Source organism: Osmerus eperlanus, chromosome 16 (genome assembly GCF_963692335.1).
Source record: "Osmerus eperlanus chromosome 16, fOsmEpe2.1, whole genome shotgun sequence".
Classification (NCBI taxonomy): domain Eukaryota; kingdom Metazoa; phylum Chordata; class Actinopteri; order Osmeriformes; family Osmeridae; genus Osmerus; species Osmerus eperlanus.
The window spans coordinates 35,626-59,841 of record NC_085033.1 but is presented as its reverse complement, the minus strand read 5'-3'; the positions used below and the strand labels follow the sequence as shown (position 1 = coordinate 59,841).

At 40.7% G+C, this 24,216-nt stretch overlaps 1 protein-coding gene and 1 long non-coding RNA gene across 5 annotated transcripts in view; both read right to left on the bottom strand.

The window, feature by feature from the left end:
- Window positions 1-20,046, bottom strand: part of gigyf2 (GRB10 interacting GYF protein 2) — a 50,764-nt gene extending 30,718 nt beyond the window's left edge. For 2 of the 4 annotated variants that reach the window (XM_062480793.1, XM_062480795.1), the window contains exons 1-13: window positions 19,900-20,046; window positions 10,018-10,069; window positions 9,686-9,833; window positions 9,445-9,540; window positions 9,224-9,332; window positions 4,261-4,369; window positions 3,153-3,193; window positions 3,009-3,044; window positions 2,610-2,786; window positions 2,113-2,330; window positions 1,354-1,531; window positions 950-1,168; window positions 603-775 (exon numbers count right to left, since the gene is read on the bottom strand). In XM_062480793.1, the coding sequence (XP_062336777.1) occupies window positions 603-775; window positions 950-1,168; window positions 1,354-1,531; window positions 2,113-2,330; window positions 2,610-2,786; window positions 3,009-3,044; window positions 3,153-3,193; window positions 4,261-4,369; window positions 9,224-9,332; window positions 9,445-9,540; window positions 9,686-9,833; window positions 10,018-10,055 (1,542 nt within the window). In that variant the 5' untranslated portion in view covers window positions 10,056-10,069; window positions 19,900-20,046. The remainder of the gene's footprint in view (window positions 1-602; window positions 776-949; window positions 1,169-1,353; window positions 1,532-2,112; window positions 2,331-2,609; window positions 2,787-3,008; window positions 3,045-3,152; window positions 3,194-4,260; window positions 4,370-9,223; window positions 9,333-9,444; window positions 9,541-9,685; window positions 9,834-10,017; window positions 10,070-19,899) is intronic. The other 2 variants (XM_062480796.1, XM_062480794.1) reach the window with 2 other exon arrangements.
- A 3,196-nt stretch (window positions 20,047-23,242) lies between these two features.
- LOC134036920 (uncharacterized) lies at window positions 23,243-24,216 on the bottom strand. Its single transcript, XR_009932462.1, has 3 exons — window positions 23,828-24,216; window positions 23,604-23,738; window positions 23,243-23,517 (listed from the first exon to the last, which is right to left on the bottom strand). It is a non-coding gene; the product is annotated as an uncharacterized LOC134036920 (long non-coding RNA).

The following is a 24,216-nucleotide window of genomic DNA, read 5'->3' as shown; positions in this document are numbered from 1 at the left end:
CTCTAATGACTTCCTGCTTACAACACACTGCTTCTTGCACTGCATTACAAAAATTGTATCTTGTACATTTGTATTTTTTGTAATATTTGTATTTTAGTATTTTTATATTGTAAATTACGGCAACTTATATTTTATTGTATATTTTGTTTAACTCTAATTCCACTTAGTACTGCTAGTTTATGTACCCTTAGTGTAGATAGTCCACATATTTAAATGTTATGTCCCTATATGTTTATTGTATGCACCTTCCTGCCAAAGCAAATTCCTTGTCTGTGCAAACTTTCATGGCGAATAAATCCCATTCTAATTCTGAAACTAACATGGGGTCCAGCAAACTATTCCTTAGTACCGTTGTACTCCCGGAACAAGTGCGTCTTGAGCCTTTTCTTGAAGGTGGGGAGACAGTCAGTGTCTCTGATGGAGGTGGAGAGTTGGGGGTGGGGAGCCTATCCTCTTACTGACATCACCGCACGTGGTTGTGGGGTATGTGAGTGGAAATGCATCTAACATGCTAACGCATATAACGCATCTAGCGTGTGCTAAATGACTCGTAAGAACCGAACCGTGACTTCAGTGCACCGTTTCACCCCTACTATACATACCTGTTCAAAGTGCTTGAGTCCCTCATCTTCATCGGCGTCTTGTGGCATAGCACTAGGTCTGCAGATGGGGGCCATGATGCCTGTGTTATAAGGGAGTTTGTTTGGTGTGGACATGGCCAAAGGAACCTCCAAGGCTTTTTGCTGTTGTACGCTGGGTGACGGGGCAGAGACTTCTGGATGGCAAAGACAGAACAAGAGTGACCCTTAACTAAATGAGTACAGTCATCCGTTCGAGCATGACCTCTTCATAGGGTACCATTGACACTTGTCTGTATGGGAAAATGTGTTTTATCTGCTCATGATAAAATACATTTCCAGATGTAAAATAAGAGTGTGTGCAGTCTCACCTGTGTAAGTGATGGTTTGTGTGATGGGCTCAAGGATGCTGTTGGACATAGGGACATGCATGGAGGCTTTGCTGGGCTCGGGCTGAGGCTCTGGGGCAGGGGGTCTCTCTGTCCTCTCCAGTGGCTCTGGCTCTTCTGGCTGGCTGTGTAGACTTGGGGGCTGGGGCTCTTGGACCAAGGGAGAAGGTGCCTCTTCGTCTACCCTCCCCACACCTGGAACTGGAGATTATGTTGCAATATTTATCTGTTAGGTTGATATAAATCTTCTTAAAATCAGACAAACTGACCTCTTATAGACCAGTGGTTGGCGACATATTGCAGAAAATCATTGTTTCTGAAAGTTGAGATGCAATCTCAATTCACAGAATGTAAAAAAAACAACAAAAAACAGCACTCCAACTCACCCTCTTTCCTCTCTGCCCCTCTTCGGGCCCCAGTAGCTGTCTCTTTGGTTTCCCGGGGCTCTCCCTCCTCTTCCTCTTCTTCCTCCTCCTCGCCCTCCTCCTCTAGCCGCTCCTCACAGTCCTCAAGGGGTCTGAAGTCAAGTTCAGCCTCCTCCAGTATTGGCTCCTTGGGGACTTTCTGTTGTGTGGGGGTGAACAATCAAGTTCTCTAAAGAATAACTGTGTGTGAGTCTTGAAGTATCAGCGTCTGCATGTTAGGAAGCCAATTACTGTACTCCCAACTTGGGTCAGGAGCACCAGCAAAAAGTTAGGCGCACCCACCAAAAATTGTCATATTGTCTTTTCAGCTCTTCAAATTTTGAGCACGAGTTAGCTCCCTGTCACCTGACAACGTTGCACAGTGACAAGGGGTGGTTGACAGAAAATGTGTAAAGATTACATTTTTGGTTATGTGAAAGAACGGTGGGCCGGTCACTGCATCAGCTCACAGCAGGCACATACTGTGCAGTTGGCTAATTAGCAAGCGTTTTGTAAAGACATTAAAACAGGTTGCACCATAATTATTTTCACTCGCACAAATGCTCCCAAATATATTTTGAGGTTGCACAGATTTTGGGAGCATATTTCGAGCTCTGGAGTTTAACGGGGCTATCTCGTTGTTTATGATAATTGACCTAAGCACTTTTTGTAAAACTCTTTCTTGTAAGTCTGCTAAATAAATAAATGTAATGGATGAGGAATATTGCACATCCTACTCACCTTAAGAGAAAGGAAAGCCCCTGAGGAGTCGAAGGTGCCCGTCTCCTCCTCTGCATCCTCCAGACACCACTCCGGCAGGCTGTCCCTCTCGTCCTCTAGGCTACCACTGCCTGACCGTGGACGTCGGTACCCCCGCTCATCTTCCCGTGCGTCAAAGGGGAACCGACGACGCTGTTGCTGGTCCGGATGTTCCCGCCACCCTGCAGATCGAGGGCCGTCTAGGGGATAAAGAACATAACAATGCTTAGGGGAGCCTCGCCCTGCCACTCATACTCTAATGTCGTCTGACACTAAACTGTGTATCAATACTGGCTGATTATTTATATGCTACTACTCTTCAAGTTTCTGTTAATGACCCAATGCTTTGTCAAAGGACAAACCTTGAACTACAATTAAAGTCAGCCTTTCCTTTTTTTTATGCAGTCAGATAAGATGACAACTCCACGCACACACACGACAATCAGTGGCAGCAGCAGTGTGATTGCTACAGGGCACACCTGGACTCGGGGGGCACCACCGGTCACTGTCCCTTCGCGAACCTGCCAGACGCCAGCCCCCCTCATCGTCCTCACCATTCTGCTCGTCGCGAGACATGCGCCAGTTCTCACTCTCTGAGCGGGTGAAGTCATGCTTCTTAAGCAGTCCAGTGACGCTCTCCTCGTAGTTGGCCCGGACTGCACAGCGCAAGGGAGAAGCAGAAGGGGTGAAATGAGAAAGGATGGATCTCAGATGTTTCAAATCTAGCTGTCAAGTTTTAGTTAACTTTCAGCTTCCCTATGGCTCAGGGTTTCCCGCAGCACTTTGCAGCTGCCCCCCCTTAACTAACACATTTTCTGCGGGAAACCCTGTTGCTGATAAGGGAATGAAGTGTTGGAGTTTATAAAGAAAAAACCTACTGTGATTCAGCTGGAAGTGGGCAGGGACAGGTTCTACTGAGTAAACAAAGGCAGACAAAGTACATGAGCTGGACTGCAAAAAAAGGTATTTAAATTTCAGGTAAAATTAAAAAATTCTAACCATTACTGAAGTTTGGCACTAACCTGGGTCTTTTCGACCTGGCTTTTCAAACCTTCTGTCTCCCCTAGGGGGGAGAAAAAAAAAGTAATGAAGGCACTACAAGGTAATGTTTAACAAATAAACTAATCTCAATATCCCTTATAACATGCATTCAATCTACAGAGGACTAGAGAACTCAAGTCCTGATAAGGTGTGCACGTTTGATTTACACACAGGACTTAAAAGCTGTTTTACTGCAGTGTTAATATGCAAATTTCATGATTATGCATAGCATGTATTAGTTGCTAAGTACAAACTCTCTTTTGGACAATTTCTACAATAAAGCTTATGAAAAGATGACTAGTGTGTTTGTATCAACAACAAAAATTTAAATTATTTTATAAACTTGGTAAAAAACTAAAAACGGAGCCGTCAAAGTGGACGTTTTCTGCTTCCCGTGGTTTGCTGCGTTTACGTGCTTAGAATCAATCAATCATGTTGTACCTTTTTTATTTGGCTAATTAATGTGTTTTTGTATCAATATAAGATGTATTGTTTTTAGGGTGACTTTTTAACATTCTGTCAAGGGTCTACAAATGAAAAATAGCCATACTGGCTAATTCTGGAACATTCACAGTTGTTCATTAATGTAAATAAATACAATTCAAATTCATCATGGCCGATCAAGCACTGTATGCTTACTTGATCGCTGACAAACTGCATGGTCGCAAATGTCATTGTATTAGAACTTGCACGAACCAGTGTACTGAAATGGGTCATTTTATGTCTTGGGCTATGTTAAACTCTCTCCAATCTGCAGATTGATAATACAACCAGAACTCAACTAAACTTTCTGTTACTAAGAGGTGGACTAAAACACTTTCTTCATTGATAATTGCAGTCTGTCATTAAAGGCTAAATTTAATTAAATTGTACACAGCAAGTTTACGGTTAGGATTAGAGTTGGGGCTAGACCCATTTTCAGACTGGCAGCAAAATATGATATTGGAAGTAAAAGATTGAAAAACACCGGCCGACAATACAGAAACCTCTCGGCATGGCACGCTTTGTGAGTGCACAAAATAAAATTCACATGCGCACAAACCCTCCACTGCTAAAGCTCCAGCCTAGGGGAAACACTGAAGACAGTACCTCTCCTCCCAGCTCTGGGAACGGTGCATTTCCCTCCCTCCTCGGCCAAATGCTCCTTCCACATCATCAAAGCTTCTTTGGTAAAAACCTCCGTCTCCCCTTCCTCTACCTAAATTTACAGAAAGGAAAAGACAAAACAAGCAGAAAAACAAGGGGCAATGAGCTGACAATGTAATCCCTCCATGTTTAATTGATCAAAATAAATTAAACAAAAAGGTGTGCTCTCCTGTAAATGGACTACGAAAACATATACGTTTTGGGTGTTGCCCAAGAGCACATATTACATCACACATTGCTACCACCCAGGCAGACTTCTGCAATTTCACATTTACACAGGTGAACGTAGAGGAGACATGTAGAGGCTGACAGACTCAACCAAAGGTGCATCCACACTCGAGATAATGGCATGTCTGCAAACCCCTAATCTATTTACCCCCCAAAATCTATCTGTATTTGGATAGAAACCAAAAGTGGGTGGGGCCTAAACCAGACATGTTTCAGGACATTGTTTTGCATTATTTTGTCTAATAGTCGTATTAAAGTGGATGAAAGTGAAATGTTATTATTACAGAAATAATTCAGAATTACTCTTAATTTGACTATTTATTAAAATAGTACCAGAGGGTTAAACAGCAATGCAAGGACCTGGTTAAGTGTTTCCGCTATAAACATTTTGCAACGGTGGCCCACCACTACAAAATCATTGTTGCCGCTGCTTCGGAATTTCATGAAATGTAACCAAGTCTGTTTTAGATGTTTCCCAACACACCTGATTCAAATGAATGGTCATAAGCAGGCTTCTGCAGAGCTGGATTACAACCCATTCATTTGAATCAGGTGTGTTGGAGCAGGGAAACATCTAAAACATGCAGGACAGGGGTGCCCTGAGGACCAGGGTTTGGAACCACTGTGCTAGACCAACAAGTATGATCCATGGAGGCCCCACCTCGCAATTTACAGGACTTAACAGATCTGCTAATAAGGTCTTGGTGCCAGATACCACAGCACACCCTCAGAGGTCTAGTGAAGTCCATGCCTAGATGGGTCAGGGCTGTTTTGGCAGCAAAAGATGGACCTACACAATATTAGCCAGATGGTCATTATGTTATTTCTGATAATGTTTGTTGCATGCACGCACCACATCAGGACTAGGGGTGGAACGGTACACTGAAATCGCGGTTCGGTACAGGTTTGGTACAATGGAGGGAAAAGCAAAACAAACCAGGTTCCTCTACGAGTGAATACGGCGCATTGAAGATGACATGTAAATTCCAATTGCTTCAGTGATTTTTTTGCTCCTATTTGTATGTGTATCTAAAGGCTGGTTAAGCACTGTAGGGAGAAGTTGGATTTTTTTTGTCTCGTTCCAGTGATTGGCACACCTGGTTGATGGCGTCGGACATTATTATAAGTCATTTAGCACACGCTCTTATCCAGATGCGTTATATGCGTTAGCATGTTAGATGCATTTCCACTCACATACCCCACAACTGCTGAACAACACCGACACAGTGCTTATCCACCACTCTCTCACCTGTACTACTGTAACTGACTGGGAAACCGAAGTTTTCCCAAACTTGCGATATTAAAGAGGCCGGCGGGTCCTCTATCTCTTGTGGGTCGCCACCACTCGCCATACTTGTCCTTAGTGCTGCTAGCCATCTCTGACTCACGGCGGCACCAATCAGACCTTCAGAGCTAAGGTGGGGCTACAGATTAGGTGTCGCTAAAGAACACGAGTATCTAACAGTAGTTCCGCATTACATTAATTAATTTGCACGCAACTTTTATTTACTTTTATACCGTGTATTCTCCGTGTCATTTCATGCACCGAACCGTGACGCCCAGGGCTCTACGCTAGGAGTACTAGGAGCACAGTGTTTTTTTTTTTTTTGTATTCGTTTATTTAACATAACTTAACACAGGGGCGTCGTTAGACCCTTTTTACAGGGGCACATGCCCAGTATAAATCTGCTGTGTCCCAGTAAAATCTAAAGTTTGAGTTTTAACAATTTACTTTATTAGTCAGTGCATTAATTACGGTTGATAATCCCGAAAAAAATTAACGCAATATCCCAATCAACGCATGTAAAATCAAAGCAGTTTAACCGAAAACACAAAGCTTGCATTAACTATAGATGTCCCTGCCAAAGCTGATATCAAACTTGCGTCCCTGAACTGTTATATAGTGGGTTAAGCGAGGGGAGTTTCTATAGCCTAATAGTGCATTGTGCGCAACACGCTTGGAAGAAGGGATATGAATAGGGGCCTGTGCCCCAGTACAGTTTTATGTCTAACAACACCACTGACTTAACAGTTAATGCTAGACAACTAGCAACTTTCACTCTGATAGAACTAGAACAAATAGTTTAAGAAACATGTATATAGTTATAGTTAATATTTTCTTAAAATACTGGGACATTATAGACTATGTAAGCACGCCACAGATTAAAAGGCTTGGTAGTCAAAGTTAGGTAGACCCAGAGCCATATAAAAAGAGAGTTGGGACACTTCCATAGACTTCCATTGTAATCGAAGGCATTTGCGACATAGTCCCAAACATTGTATTTTGCAACGTTCAACCCCATTCATGTTCAGTGTTACGAAGCAAGTTAGCTATTTTGAAAATAATGCAGTAATTTGATCAATTTACCAGCTAACTTGCTTCATCACACTGAACATGAATGGCGTAATAGTTTGTGAAATACCCAGAGAAACACAAATATCAGACGAGGCAAAATCCCAGACAATTTTGGAATCCCTCCCGGACGCATTTTTTAGGTCTCGAAAAGAGGACGTCTGGTCACCCAAATTTTAGCCTATATAGCCAGCTTTACTTAAAGTTTATTGTAAGATATAACTTGTTAGATTCTAAATGCACATCTGATTAGAGCTAGCAACAATGAATTGCAGATTGAAGGGTCCCCTTTGATCACATAACTTCTACTCTTGTCTCTCTACACTGGCTCCCTATCCAAGCCAGAGCTGACTTCAAAGTTCTACTACTAACCTACAAATCTCTGCATGGATTGGCACCACTGTACCTCTCCGGTCTCCTTGCACCCTATTGCCCCGCAAGGACACTTAGATCAAGATGCCGGCTATCTGGTGGTTCCCAAAATTAAGAAAAAAACAGCTGGATGTAGGGCGTTCTCATATAGAGCACCTCTTCTCTGGAACAAATTACCCGTCTCAATTAAGGAGTCTGATACTGTTTCGACATTTAAAATTAGGTTAAAAATGTTATTGTTTAGTCAATTCTACGACTGTTAAAGGTAAGTATGTTACTAGTTGGAGGCAACGGGGGACGGGTTTTTTCCATCCATATTCTATAAGTATAACTTATTTTAGAGTTCTCTTCCCCTGGAACAGATTTCATGTTCCAAATGAGGGGGGCTGTCGCTGTCTTGGTGTGTGGGGTTGCATCAAATTCCCCTTTTTTGCTATGTTAAATTGCTGCACCAGTCCACACTTGACCGGTGGGGATCTCATTCTATTATGACTGTAACTGTTAGCTGCTCCTGGCATTCTCTAATCCCTGCTCTCCTCTCTCTGTCCCCCCCCCACACACATCCCTTGTGGTGTGGGGGGTTTGAGTTGTCAGCACCTGCCTGGTCGTCGGTCAGCCAACGCTGGACCTGGTCGCGAGTCTCCCGGTCCTGTCCTACATCTATAAAGTTGAACAATGGATTTTAGTGTTTTAAAAACCCATCGACACTGCATGACTATGTTTAGCCTGTGTTCTGCTCCTCTCTCTCACCAACCGTCTCTGGAGGAGGGGATCCCTCTCTGAATTGCTCCTCCCAAGGTTTCTTCCATTTTTTTCTCCTGTTGAGTTTTTGGGGAGTTTTTCCTTGTCTTCCTTGAGGGTTTAGGTTGGTTGAGGGGCAGTTCTATGGGCATATGTGAAGCCCTCTGTGACATGCTTGCGTGTAAAAAGGGCTATACAAATAAATTTGATTTGATTTGATCCCCAATCGTCCAGCTAGCTGTCGAAGCTCGGCAGGAATTTCAGGTCCACTCACTAAAAACAAACTTGACCCTCTCACTGGAAATATTGCATAATAAAATGTTTTATTAAATGCAATTGGTTGCCTTGTATATTCTGTTCTATTTACCAAACGCCTTTCTTGTCTTAAATTGAGCTGGTGTGAGCTACAGTATGGTAGCTAGCATAGCCATTTCTAGCTCTGCTTCACAATTGCTGCCTAGTGTTATAAGTTAATGTAATACATAAATGTTAATAAAGTATCAGACATATACATGATACAACACACCAGTAACCAATTGATATGTGTTAATATACCGAAAATGTCAGTAAATCGAGATGCTGCTACTGTCTGTCCCGTTGAAAACCATTCAAACAGGTTGCCAGCAGTGTTTTTTTGCGAGCTACTTGAACCAAGTGATAACGTGTCGGCGAGATCAGAGAGCGTTGTAACTCTTTTTATATGGCTCTGGCCCATTGGTTGCGAATCATCGCTCGTGTGTCATTATGCTATGTTCACATCGCATGACTCCGTGACTTGCTTTCCATGTGAAATCAATGGTATGCTTCACTTCATCGCACGGTTGTTCTGTGTATTGACAACAACCCGTCACTCGCGCACTGTGCTCGTAAATTATTTTTCAAGTTCGCACTATACCTATTTCTAGGCGTAAATGTGAGTGAAATACTCGCACTGTAGAGCCCTGGTGACGCCCGTTTCGGTTCAATACATGTACCGTTCCACCCCTAATCAGAACACATCAGATCCCATCAACAGGGGCATTACACTATTACGCTTGCGTTGTTTGACAAACAACTCTGGCATTGAAAGATAAGTGATCAAATCATCCGATTCCGAATATTACCAATGAACTTCAGATGGAATAATGACCAAGGCATTATCTGTGCTATTACGAGTAATGTATTTGGCTTTGGATAAATCCCTAATCCACACTGACTCAATAATGGTCTTACCACGTCCCCGTGAGGTACTTCGACCCCTCGGTGCCCCTACTACCGGACCTCCTCCTCGACCCGTCAATCGGAGCACAGCTGCACTGTTTACAGACATGGAAAAATTTCTCTGCACAGGGAGAAAGGGGGTGGGGGTGTTTGTATTTGGTCACAATGTTTGATTTCAGAAAGGGGATATTCAGGTTTCTCAAGGTTAGTGTTTTGACATTGTCAAGTGGTACCTGCTCTTCCTCTGTAAAAGGTACAAGTGCCAGTGGAGGCAGGGGGTCCTCTTGTAGAATGGGCAGAAATTCCTTATCATGCAGGTCTATAGGGATCTGGGGGAGAAAATAAATAATGTCACTTGGAAATATAGGATTGACTTAAGTATTCATTAATAAATGGTACCCTAGGTCCTATCCAGATCATGTACATGGATCCGTAACTGTATGTAATATATTAAAACACAGAATTTACCCGTACCTTGTTGTCCTTTACATAAAGTGCTAACATCTCTTCTCTCCCATAACGGTAGTCTGCAAGTTTATACTTTGGCAAAGCAGGTGAGAGCGGTGGTGAGGCAACAGTAGCACTGTTGCCCCCACCTCCTCCCCCAGACAAGGCTCGGAGCCTGGGAGAAAGGATAGAAAGGAGTAGGACATGTGGGAAAGTGAAATGCAAATTTTAGGTAAAGATTGCAAGTTTAAAAGTAGGGGAAACCAGCCCATATCAAAAATATTAATTCAACAGGTCTTCAAACGTTATGACATTTGGATTCTCAATATCATGAATTTATGTTCATCTTAGTTACTAACCATTCTGGTCCAAAGTTAAGTGTCTGAGTTTCTGCCATTCTTCCTTGAAGTTCTATGGAGGGGGAAATTATCATCATCAATGCTAGCATCAACATGCTAACCCAAAATGTCACAAGTTGAATAATATCCATATGGAAAAAAACATTAAATAATTAATCATTCCAGGACTCAACATTAAACATTTTTGGCACTGGGCCAGTGGGTTTGAAACTTACTGGCCCCAAGACTATTTTTACTGGCCCCCCCTCCAAAAGTTGTAATTTATCATTGTTACAACAAAACCAAAGACTTATAAGTTGTGTTATTCTGTTTACATGTTTAACCATTTATTAAACGCATCCTGAATATAAAAAGAACAAAAATGAAATCACATTTCTAGTGATAAAAAATTTACGTGACGTGCTCTCTTCCCTGCTGACAGCCATCTCTGCACAACTCTGTCTGGCTGAAACTGAAACCTCTGGTCCCTCAATGCTAATATATAAAAGCTTCCATGGCATTTCATCAGTATGATACTAAGTAGGCTACCCAAGTCGACACCATTCTTCTGCTGCAGTTCAATATCCCGGGGGAACGGCTGGCCCGTCTTAATTACGTGATATGCCGTTGTTATAAGTCATGCAATAACACGATGGGCATCTACATTTAAATTCCTGACCAGCATGGTCAACGGCCTGGAAGATGGATCGTCAACCATCCGCTTAGCTGTCACGCAAACCAGGTGCTGTCTGCTAGCATGGATGGGTCAGGGATTGTTTTCGAAAATTGTCGGTGCCTGTGTAAAAAGATCCACTTTTGTCTGCTTTAGACGGGAACATACGACACAGTGCATCTTCCTTCCATAAAAAAAAGTTGCTTCCATTTAAGCTCGTAGCTCTACTTTGCTGCCATCTTCACTTTATTGTCTCGCGCCAGTTGTTTAAAAAATTATCAAGATTAGAGAATTACAATTTGACAACCACTCGTCACTCACTACTCAACTCTTGATTTGCCAACTGTGCGCCCCACGAGATGCAAAGTTATTTATGGATTTAGCAGATAGCAAAACATATGAAGGATGTTAACTTTTACAATGCAAATGTTTTTTTCAATCAATAATTTGCAGTGGCCCAATCGGGCCAGTGAGTTGCTAGGTTAACTGTCCCGACGTTACTTTTTACTGGCCCCGGGCAATCGTTATTGTCGAGCCCTGAATTCTATGATACCAATTATAATCAACAATTATAATTACAGATGATAATGGAAAATGTCAGACATAATACCACCAGCTCATTAGAGAGGAGGCTATTCCTTGTTCCACTCAAGTTACAGTTGCTACACATAAAATAGCGTATGTGCATGGAAATTGTAATAATAAGTTTCCCTGTTTAGGAATAGGTTCTCCACAAACACCTGCAATTGGCAAAAATGGGTTCTCTCTTTGCCAATAGTCCAGCTAACTGAAATGACCTAGATCATTGGTCTCAAACTCAATTTATATGAGGCTACTGCCCAGGTGGTCTTTTCCCAAGGGTGCCGCTTTAACAATTGTGGAGGGAGAAGGAACTGTATACCATACAATCAAATAAGCACAACAGGAGGGGGGGGGGGGGGGGGGGCAGATGGCTGAGCGGTTAGGGAATTGGGCTATTAATCAGAAGGTTGCTGGTTCGATTCCTGGCCGTGCAAAATGACGTTTTTCACCCTACTTGCCACAGGGGGAATGTCCCTGTACTTACTGCAAGTCGCTCTGGATAAGTGTGTCTGCTAAATGACTAAATGTAAGCACAAGACTATCAACCTTTCCTTAGTGTGACACCTGGCAGCACTTCTGCTGAGACATAGAACAGCCTGGAGATGGTTAACAGTCTGGATCTGTACTTGGATTTAATGAAATTCATGAATGAGAATAGTTAGAAGAATAGAAGAGAATAGAAGTCTGGAAAGGACGGGGGCAGCTAACCCCTATATTAGGCTACATTAATATTAGCGTGGACTTAATGCTATTTTCCAAGATGAGCAATTTATTTGAGTATTGTTTAAAACTTTAATGAAAATTGAAAGGTTCTGGAAGTAGGCCAGACTTTATTAGAATAATCTGGTGTATATTTATGATTTTTAGACACAATTTTGAAAAAAGTTAAGATTTGCGAGGATTAAGCTATTTTCAAAGATTAGTGATTTTCTATCATTTTATTTGAAACATCATTGAAAAAGTAAAGGCTGTGGAAGTATACCAGACATTGTTAAGATACTCTGGTGTCTGTTTGAGGTTTTATATTCCAAAAAATATTATAAAAAGTCTACATTTTTCAAAATGGTATGGGTTGTTTTCACCCGGTCCCTAACGCGATACTGCAAAGTAGCGTCTTCCGAATGTGAGACGAATGTCGAATATGAAACTAACTTCACCTTGGTCAATTAACACACTGTTTCGATGCATTTAGTGTGAAATGCTCCCACACCTTGGATGACTTGGGTCGTACTGATTTCTCTGCCTCCGCCATGTGTTTCAGAACAACGTTACTCAACAACGTCTCTCCGATGGCCTTACCTCTACCTCCGCGCTCAACTAAACTTTTTTTTTTAATACTCAAACATCTCCGCGACATATTGAGTGGCGTAATAATCACGCGACACAACGAATCGATAATTACATTTGTTGCCAACGCTTTTAATAATAGATTTTAATCGATTCGTTGTTGCCGCCCTAATGTATATACACGTGACGTGACCCTCGTGCTGAAAATGTGACTTAATTGTCGCATAGGCTTAACTCCCAGAGACGCAAGAAGAAATCAAAATATATATTTTACTATTAATGACAAAATAGTAACGCACAGTGACTTGGACAAGTAACTTTAATCTGATTACTGGTTTGGAAATAGTAACGCGTTAGATTACTCGTTACTGAAAAAAGTGGCCAGATTAGAGTAACGCGTTACCGGCATCACTGCTCAGGACCCATGGATGTGTAGTGCAGCGTGCGATGATGACTGGATGTAGGGCTGTCACAATAACTACCTTTTCTTGTGCGATATATTGCACCAAAATTAATTGCGATAAACGATATTATTGCACACACGTCAATTGTAATTTTCAATCCATTTTATGCCACTGATTACATAACTCGCCTTGGGGGGGGGGGTCATTTTCACGGCTGTTCGCGCGTCTGTCGCTTCACTCCATCATCCCTTATTGTTTACAACGTTAACAGGGCTACTTGGTTGGCGTTGCCTTTTCAGCTTGAGATATACAAGGTGTGGCGTGAGAGCGTGTGGAATGGTTGAAATGTGTGTCTCATGGCCAATGCGTGAGAGTTGGCAGCCCTGTGTTTGTCAAAAGTTTGCAGCATATTTGTAAATGCTGGTTTTTTGACCGTGTTTAATGGCTGCATCTCTTTGGCTATATAGCGAATTACGCTATCCGTGAGTGTGCGCCATTTCGCGCTGTCACGTTTATATTTGCACTGTCGGGAAAAGGCATCTGTAACAGAACTGTATGGAAGACCCCTTTCCAGCTCCAGCTGCAGTTGTTGTTCACAGGTTGAAAAACTGGATGGGATAGTTATGTATTGGTAGGTGAGATGTTAGGTTAGTTGCCTCTTTTCGTTTCCACTGTTTTTAAACAAAGTCGACATACCAGCTTGTTCACGTTAATTGGCTCTCATCTCATTCGGCTTAAAGACAAAATGTTCCCACACCGGAGCTGAAGATTGCGGCTTTGAAACCAAGTCAATTTTTACTTGTTCTTCCTAACAGCTGTAGATGTCACGAAACAGAACACTTTATAACACAGTGAGTTCACACCTGTCTGTGTGTGTGTGTGTGTGTGTGTGTGTGTGTGTGTGGAGACCCTAGTCCCGCCTACGCTTTCGACACAGAAAGCAGACAAGATGACTGAGGCAGCGGGATTGACTAAAATGTTGGTGACATTCCTTTTTATGTAAAAATTAATATAAGTTTTTTATTATAAAAATGATCAGTTGCAATATATCATGGCACAAAAAATTATTGCGCTCATTTCCATATACCATGCGATAAGTCAATATATTGACTATCGCGACAGGCCTAACTGGATGGACTGGATGTTTTGGATAAACTGTTCAATAGATATTTGGACTACAAAGTTACTTGTGTTGCATCACAGGTTTACCAAAACCGAATGCGCACCCTTTTCAGCACTACACTGCCTGAACTTGGCCTAGTCAGGGCTCCAGACTAACTTTTTTTACTAAGAGTCCCTAACAGAATTTTAGGGGCTCAGGCAGAAAATGAAGGGTCGCACACCTGAAATCAAACTGCAATGCAATTTTCATCCATCTTGGTCGCATATGCCCACCAAATTTTATTTGTGAAACCTCAAAATATATTTGTGAGTGTAGCAGACTACTTTTTAGGGTTGGGTACTGAAACCCGGTTCCACTATGGAACCGTTTCCTACGCAACCGATAGGAATCGGACCGGATTAGAACGCAAATTTTGGTTCAACTTAATGTGTTGACTGAAATATTTTCGCTCTGTCGCTCCAAAACGGACGTAAAAATATCACAATATCACTTTCTCAGTAGGCTACTGTTAGCTAGCTACTGTAAATGTAGGCTACTTTTAAAATGCCATATTTTCCTTCTGGGCTCACCAAATCGGACATAAAAGCATATTAACCATTCACTGCACATGATCGCTAGTAATGACACACTACTTGTACATAATTCACTGGACAGGTTCAAGTGGACACTGCACCTTTAAGGGCCTGTGAGGTCTGGGCTACGTTGTGGGTAGCTAGCTATGTTTTCTGTTAAAAAAGTATTGTCTTTGCAGGCCTACTTGAACAAACTACGCACAAAGCTGTGTGCCAAAAGGGAGAAATACCGTATTTTCCGGACTAGTCAGCCAGTTTTTTCATAGTTTGGCTGGTCCTGCGACCAGTCAGGTGATACTTATATCAAAATATACATAATTTAACATGTTTTTAAATGTTAACGCATACTGACTGACATGAACTAACGAGTTCAACGGATTCAGTGATGTGTAATGAGATCGGGATCTTGGTGAACTAGCTTACCGGTAAATTGCTTGTTGGACTCCCTAGCTTGTTATGTTAATTTAGCCTATTCAGCCTAACTGTTAATAACTGAATACAGTACTGTGCTTAAGTCTTGGGCACCCAACATTTTTTACACAAATAATGTCTTATACTGTATTTCCTCAATTAAATGCTACAGCTGTTCTTGAATTACATGTTTCAATGAGGGCGGTGTGTACGAGGCCAGCTTTTATTATTAATATTTAATTCGTAATTAAGAACAACACAGGAATTGCGCAAAGCAGTTAATTAATTAGTAGGCGACATCTCTGGTGTCTCGTCGGTGAGGAGGCAGATGAGGATCCTAATAGTGATGCAGAAAGTTTTGTACCGTACCTATTTCTAGTAAAAATAAATTAGAATTATAGTGAATTATAGTTAATGTTGCTGCATTTTTTCGTTTAAGTGTATCAGATTTGAATGCAACATTTAATCAAATAAATATATGTAATCAAAAAAAAATATTTGTGCAGCAGTATAAAAGTGCAATTTTGCTAGATTTTGCTAATTTTTTTTATTTCATTATTTCTTAAAGCATTTTTCCTTAACCTTTTTTATTTTTATTGTGCCTAAGACTTTTGCACAGTACTGTACATTTCTAAATAAATGAGACTTATAGTCCAGAGCGACTTATGTATTTTTTCCTTTTCATTAAGCATTTTTTGACTGATGCGACTTATACTCCGGAGCGACTTATAGTCTGAAAAATACGGTATGCCGACCTCTCATATTTACAACTCCTCACAGGAGCATTTGTGTGAGTGCAAATAACTTGTGGCACGACATGTTTTAATTTCTCTATAAAATGTTAGCTAGTTGCACAGTAGTATACCTGCTGTGAGCCGTTAGTAACCATTCCACCGTTCTATCCAACGTTACATTACCAATTAAACTTAATTTTGAAATTCTTAACTTTAATGACGATTTTAGGTAATATTAGCTGTCAATCATTACTCCCTTTGCGAGACACCTGAGCAAAACACAAGTGTAGATGACGTTATCCACGCAGTTGAATAACTCACGGACCCTCCCCCCTCAAACACGTTGGCCAACTCTGGCACTCGCTCCCTCCTCGTTTTTCAACATTGAAACAACATTCAAACTTTTTTTATGGCCACACTGTCCCTTGTATTGTGTTGCTAATACAACGCAGACACGGCCAGATGATCGGACTGATCATCAGAAAACTTTTCCAGAGGTATCTCTGCTATGAGTTAGTGCAAACTGCTAAGGCTACTCGGTGTAGAATGATGGTATTTTGGTGAAATAGCTAATGTGTTAGAAGTAGCCTAGTTGGAGAGCTCACCGTCTGCTGTCTCTGGTGTCCATTTTTACTGTTACAGCTCAGGGGAACATTTCATTTATATGCATCTGTATGTTTAACTCATTGAACAAATACATTGTAATTCTATATGGTTTTGTTCGGCTTGACATAGCTTCCATTATCTGGGTCGGAGGTAGGCACTAGGCAGCGAGAAGCGGAGCTTCAGCTCCTTCAGGCGACACGCCCCCCCAGTTTCAAGCAGAGAAGACTGCAGATTTTTTCACGATTTAAAAGCCTAATTTAACATACTTTCTGTGTTATTTTTTCATTCGAATTTGGATGGGTAGTTAATAACAAATTATTCTGTGGTGTGGCGAACTTAAAACTTGTTTCCAGGTCCACTTTACAGGATCTTTAACTTTACATGTTTACTTCTGTTCAAACCATTTGATGTGTTGCTTAAAAAATAAATAAATATTGTGTTCAACAAAAATATTTTAGAGCTGTGGTATTTTTTCTCAAGTTTATCATACCGTCAAAATCTGATACTGGCCCATGCCTAGATGGGGCACAGTGCTCGCGATGATGTCGGTGACACACACAGATTTCTGGAATTATAGATAGTGCAGTGCCCGTAATACAGCTGGTGATATGGAGATCACAAATAAATGTATTAAGTAAAGTGTTTCTGTTTGGTATTTGAAGTGATACAGCCTTGTGGGCTAGTTCAAATTTGTATCTTTTACAAAAAAAAAACATGCAGCATGGACGCTGCGAGCGTCCATGCTGCGATGGATGTCTGAGTTAATGTCTGGCATTAATGATGTCTGAAAATAACGCCAGTGGGGTTGATTTGCCGGACGAAGAAGAATTGGTAAAAAAAAGAGGGCCTCTGTCGTTTGGAAATGGTTTGGTTTCAAGTTATCCGATATCGACCAACAAACAGTAGCCTACACTACAAGTTGTGTCGTGGAATTGTGCTAGCCAAAGGTGGAAACACGAGCAATCTTTTTCACCACCTGAAAGCCATGCATGTGCGCGAAAATGAATGCGTTTGATAAAATCCAATGCCAGGTTGGTTAGAATTGTGAAATGTTTATTGTAGGCCAACAGAATCGAGTATTCAGCCATGTAATAATTGTTTATAGAGTTAACTCACTACAAATATTTACATTTTCTTGCGATCCCATAAACGTAGGCAACTGTTGAACGCATAGGCCACTAAAAAGTCGCTCTTCCGTGGCAATTAAACACTACAAAAATTGCTAAATTCAACTCATGCGACACACCGGAGTTACCCAATCCAAATCCGTCCGAGTGCAGTAGATTAGCCGCTGCATTGCGGATTGCATTGTCACGACATTTTAAGAATAACTAATATATCATGACATACAAATTATACCGTGATAAACATTTTAGGCCATACCACCCAGCCCTACTCTGAAGTACGTATTCAACCTCCACATCTAGTCAAATTTCCAATACTGTGGTAGCTTACATTCATACAAATGATTATGTAGCCTTCTTTTGTCTGCTGTTTCCTACGTTATAAATTGCTTATGTTGATCAACATTTACTATATTGGTTCTCTGTTAAATTCTCTTACCAGCACAAACATCTTAACATTTAAGTCATAACAGAAGTAATTACATGCACAATGGTTGAGACAGTTGTCATAATTGTAGGCCTCATTCACCTATTTTCCTTACTATGCTTAGTTTCATTGCGAATGCTTTGGATTATAAAGTACCCGGTTCTCAAGATAACCTATTCTTTGGAAACTCGTTGCAGACCAGAGGACCAATCAGAGTGAAGAGGCTGTGACCGAAGAGAGCAAGCCAAACTGATGTAATTATTTTTTCATTATTTGATGTCGAAATGATTATCCAAACAACGTCAATCGTGGCACTGCACTCCGTTGGATTATAAAGAGGACACGTGTGGAATATGAACTTTGCAGAGTGCCCGGTTCTTGAGCTGATTATAGGAAACTAAACCTATGATATTGATGAATTTTTATTGACTGACGCGTAACTGCCCTGCGTCAGTCCAAAATCCCGAACGATTTTGGAATCCCTGCTGGACGCATTGTTTAGGTCTCGAAAAGAGGACATGTCTGGGTAAAAGAGGACGTCTTCACCCAAGTCTGTTCGCACAAACAGTTTAACTTATTAACTTATTCTAAAACTGCCGCGGGGCAGTTATGTGACAGTCAACAAAAATGCAGCAAGACACCCCATGCAACTGCCGACACTCACAAGACAGTGCAACTGCCACAAGACACCGGGGAGATGTTCCGTGACACTTGCCGCACTGGAACGAGACACTGGGGAGATGTTCCGTGACAGCTGCAGTACTGCCGCGTGCCACTATCAACAGTACAGTACCGTTTTTGTTCTTACTTCTACTGAAAAAACTTCTATGAATAACAGACATTATAAAATGTCTAATTTAACGTAACGTAGTGTTTACAGGTACTGACTAAAGGTCAAGTATTTCCAACTGTTAGTTAGCCTACCTTGGTGCTGGAATGTATAGCGTTCGTTAGTAATTACTTTAGTCTAATAGAGCTAGCACTACTGCTTTTCATATTAGAATACCTCTATTTGCACATGGTATGTCAACTTGTACGACTGACAGAAATATTCCTATGCTACTTTCTACCTACGACGTTGCTGGTCTACCTACAGCCTACTACTAACTAGCTAGCTCTACTAGTTCTAATAATTAGATGGACTAAATTGGTCAAGCTAGGTTATCTGCCAGCTACTGTAGTAGCTAATCTATATTTGAACAAACTTTGACAGTATAGGTGGACGCTCGTCAGGTTGGCTGTAAATACTAGAATAACCCCGGTCCTCCAAGCTGGACGGCAGTACCACCACTAGCTAATTTCATTGGTATCCAACTATTATTAACCGGTGAAACTAATACAGCTGCAGCAGTTGTACCATGTCAGGATCGGGTTGAAGCCTGTAACAACAGTTGTCGGGTGACTTCTGACTACTTGAGCTATACATTTCCGAGTTTAGTTTAGTTCAAATTAACTCAACTGATTCCAACCCGAGTATGGCTCTAGCATTACGATAACTTCGTATGCAGTCAAATGAAGCTAGCTGTGAATTCTAACTTGCTAACGGTTGTTGTCAAAATCTAAATAAAGATCACAATGTAGGCAAACTGTCATAATACCCCACCAAAGACGGTCAAAGCGATCTGACACGAGTTTATCCACAGATAGCCAGGCCTCAACACTTCAACTAGCATACTGTAGTAGTAGCTTGTTAGCTAATAGCAACTAGTTTGCTTTGAGGCCTTTAATTTAGCAAAAGCCTGTCGCTACAACAGGTTTGTTCAGTGCAAACCCATCCCCTCTTCTGCGCTCCTTTGGCGGCTATTGACCATACTTGAGGCCGGAGTTGTAAGGCCAAGTAAACATGCAGGTATAACAAGACTTAGGCACTTTAATTAGCTCAAACGAGGGTCTATAACACAACTATGCACTTCTATCGATGTCTACGCTACACATAACAATTAAACTGTATATGTCTTACCTCTACTTTTAATGATAGCACAGGTTTTGTATTCGAGTAGTGTGTGTCTCTCTCCGTTTTCCACAAGATGGCTGAGAACGAGTCACGTGACAAAAGATAAGACCCCGTATGCCACGAAAAGATTTGCTGACTGGCACATTCATTACCGAACCGGTGCCTCATATAGGCCGTTGCGTACGCACAAAACAGGGCCTGAAAGACGCCTAAGCCACTTCCCACGTAAAAGTTGGGATCTAGAAAAACAAACTTGACGTGAGAATGTTCGCTGAAAAATTATCCAGATTCGTAGGCTACCCGAAGACCTGTCATTTTCACTTGATTGCAAGGTTTAGCATTGAAGACGTGAATGATTGGTTATTTTACCGTTTTTCACAATTGTTATAACACTAAACCGCATTCTCTGAACACAGGTGGCCTAAACCCATTTGTACAATCAGTCACTCTTTTGGCAAAACTCTATACAACATTCTCACTCACTAAAAACATGTTGCACTGTGATGCACTTACATTTAGTCATTTAGCAGACGATCTTATCCAGAGCGCCTGTTTGCCGCAAAAACAACTAGAGAGGGTACAATTTCTGGGGAAATTGTAGGGTGTGCTTGCTTGCGTCGGTTGCAGAGGGGTCCGTTTTTTAATGACATTTTTAAACATTCGACTCCCTAACCGCTCAGCCATCTGACCCCATGTTCTGTTATGGATTTCAAATAATGTCCATTATTATGTGATATGTTATGTTATATTTCAACAATAATATTATTAATCAAATATATAGTCTTATGTTAATCATTTTACAAAAAAGAAAACAAAACTACTATTATGAATATTAGTTATAATTTACATTTAGTCATTTAGCAGACGCTCTTATCCAGAGCGATAATAAAAATTGTTCCTAAACCAAAATACCAGCTGATACCCCACACTAAGACAGGATTCACTCAATCGTGTGTTCCATTTTAAAAGTGTGTTTTTTCATCCATTTGCAATTTTTGGGGTCTTTAGAATGGCCAAATAAAATGTTCTATAAACTGTTCTGCTATCATTAGTTTCCATATGGTGGACAGTTGAGAAAATTGTATTTATTAAATAATAACCTGATCATCAATGCAGGTGGCCGTAATGGAGGGCATTCCCAAATGTCAGGAATGCTCTCCATAATGAGTCAACACAACATGAGTGTGGGTCCTGTCTTATTCCTTTTATAATTACTACTAAATCCATCCAATCCACTTATTTCATGTGTACATTTATATGTGATCACTGAAGAGGTCAGTTTATTTAGTTTAACTACGTCATTGTTTCAGTGATAACCAAAATACAGGAAAACATGATGGAGAACAAAAGAAGACTTACATTTTTGTCAAAGGACAAACTTAAATATATCAAATAAAAAGTTTTTGTTTGGATTGAAGTAGTTCTATGTTCCTAAAGTATTTCATTATGTCTCACCCTAAAACTGTTGGATATATTCAATAAGAAAAAACAAATAACAGAAAGAAGATAGACAAATAAATTAGTACAAAAACAAAATTCCCATAATTGGTTTCTGTGATCATATTGAAAGGCAGGGCTGAACAATGTAAGTCACCAACACACTAAACCTGCTCAGATATCCTGTGTCATTTGCATTATTACTTTTTTTCTGTGGTTTTATGGTAACCAAGTTTGAATTTAGTCCTTCTTTCTTGGTGAATAAAACAAGGCATAGAATTTGTGAGTTATGGTAAAAACTGTGTCTTTACCATAACTCACAAGGTAAATATGAGTTGGTTATTACTGTTTGTTTATCAGTTTCCAAGTACACTGATAAAATACACTGTTTATAAGTGTTTTATTGAACACTGATAAACAAAGATATAACAATTTCAATGACTCGCAGTTTTGTTCAGCCGTATCTCTTTTCACATGGTGGGGTTTATTTTATGTGTGTGAGTCCTGTCTTATTCCTGCTATAAGTACGACTAAACCAGTTCTCTCTGGTGTGCTCATGAGTACATTTGCACATGATATCTGAAGTAGTCAAAGTTTTTAGTGAACATTGACCAGATATGAGGAAACATGATGGAGAAAAACACTATTGCATTGTTCTGAAACATGAAATAAACATTCACATTTACACAGATGGACAGGATAAAATGTTACTCAGAGTCCTCCATTTTGTCCACAGTTCACTTTTATGTGGTTGCTGTTTGTTGAATCTGATGGTGCAAACTAAAGAGTTAAAGGAGCACAGAGTCAATGTGAAGATGTAAATGTTCTCACCATGTGACCTTTTTCACTTTCACTGGCTGCTGAACTGCTACTTCCATGTACCTGCTCAGTGTTCGCTGCAGCACTGGAAAGATGGGTACAGTCCTTCAAGAGGAAACCAGGAGTATTTTTACCTTTGAGCCTCATTATGAAGGCCTGATGCTGCACAGAGGACCTGCTGCAGCTTTAGCTGACGCAGTAGGACCTCCTCTCTCCTGATGCAAATCATCCTCACAGATGACAGCTAAATAACACAGTAAAGCACTTATTACTTATTAAGCACTTATTAATGTAACGAAACATGTCACAGTGACAGCTTTTATTTAGTAAAACATTTATAATACTGGTTTGATTAAACAATAAACCTACAGAAGATCAGTGCACACATTGTAATTACTGGGAATGTTGATTAAAGTTAGTGTATCAGTGTGTTACTGTACAGTGTGTTTATTAAATAATAACATGATCATCATTGCAGGTGGCCGTAATGGAGGGCATTCCCAAATGTCAGCAATGCTCTCCATAATGAGTCAACACAACATGAGTGTGGGTCCTGTCTTATTCCTTTTATAATTACTACTAAATCCATACAATCCACTTATTTCATGTGTACATTTATACAGTTAGGTCCATAAATATTTGGACATTGACACAATTTTCATCATTTTGGCTCTGTATACCACCACAATGGATTTAAAATGAAACAATCAAGATGTGCTTTAAGTGCAGACTTTCAGCTTTAATTTCAGGGTATTTACATCCAAATCAGGTGAACGGTGTAGGAATTACAATACATTTTATATGTGGCCCCCCCCTTTTTAAGGGACCAAAAGTAATTGGACAATTGGCTGCTCAGCTGTTCCATGGCCAGGTGTATGTTATTCCCTCATGGGAGTTCGTTATTTCATTGACAAGGAGCAGATAAAAGGTCTAGAGTTCATTTCAAGTATGGTATTTGTGTTTGGAATCTGTTGCTGTCAACTCTCAATAACACAACTCTCTAAATAACACAGTGAAGCACTTATTAATGTAGTTAGAATGAAACATGTCACAGTGACAGCTTTTATTTAGTAAAACATTTAAAATACTGGTTTGATTTAACAATAAACCTACAGAAGATCAGTGCACACATTGTAATTACTGGGAATGTTGATTAAAGTTAGTGTATCAGTGTGTTACTGTGATGAACAGAATCAACATACTTGCACAATGTCCCCCTCCATCGTGAGGAGGCCCTTGGTCCCCTTCACATCCTTTATGGATGTGTGTGAAGACAGGGGACAGACATGTGACCACCAACCAAAGAGTCAACAGCAGTTTGTCTCTACTGGAGAGGAAGATGATGCAAGCATGAAGGTGGAACTGATCCTGAGGAGAAAACAAATATATAGTCATGAACCTTAGTCTTTAAAATCACAAGCTGAAAGGTCACATGATGCATGATAAGTTTATACCTTGAACAGTGCTGCAGAGCACAAATCATCTCCTGTCAGTGAGATTTAACATGTGGATGTTTCAGAAGTGTTGATGATAACTTTCTGTTCATCTGTGAGGGTCTCAGCTATGAAGGATTCACAGGAGAGAAAGGCCTACAGAAAGACAATGGAACTGGGAATTAGCATACCCCGAGTAATGAAGTTAATATTTTGTATTTCCCAAGAGAAGATCTCCACTCTACCTTCTGAAAGCTGAGAAGAACCCTGGTCACTGGCAGGAGGAGGACATGTCTCTGTATGATGCAGCAGTGCTGAGTTCACTGTTGCTGGTGGTCTGAGGCAGCATGATGTGTGGTTTTTCTCAGGGTCAGCCAGGTGGTCAGGTGAGGGTTAACAGGGGCCATTTTATGCTCTGCTTTGAAGAAACACTGGGATGGCAGGATGTAGAAGATTTCTCTGTGATGGGTCTGGTTTGGACTGACAGTTCATGAAGATGATGTTGAAGTGTGTGTTGTTGTGCTGGAGTTGGTGCTGAAGGATGTTGTCATGAAGGATACAGGAGAACATGTCTCCTGTCTGGAGGAAACAAAGCTAAACATCTAAACAGTTTAAGTTATAGTAGAGTTATAGT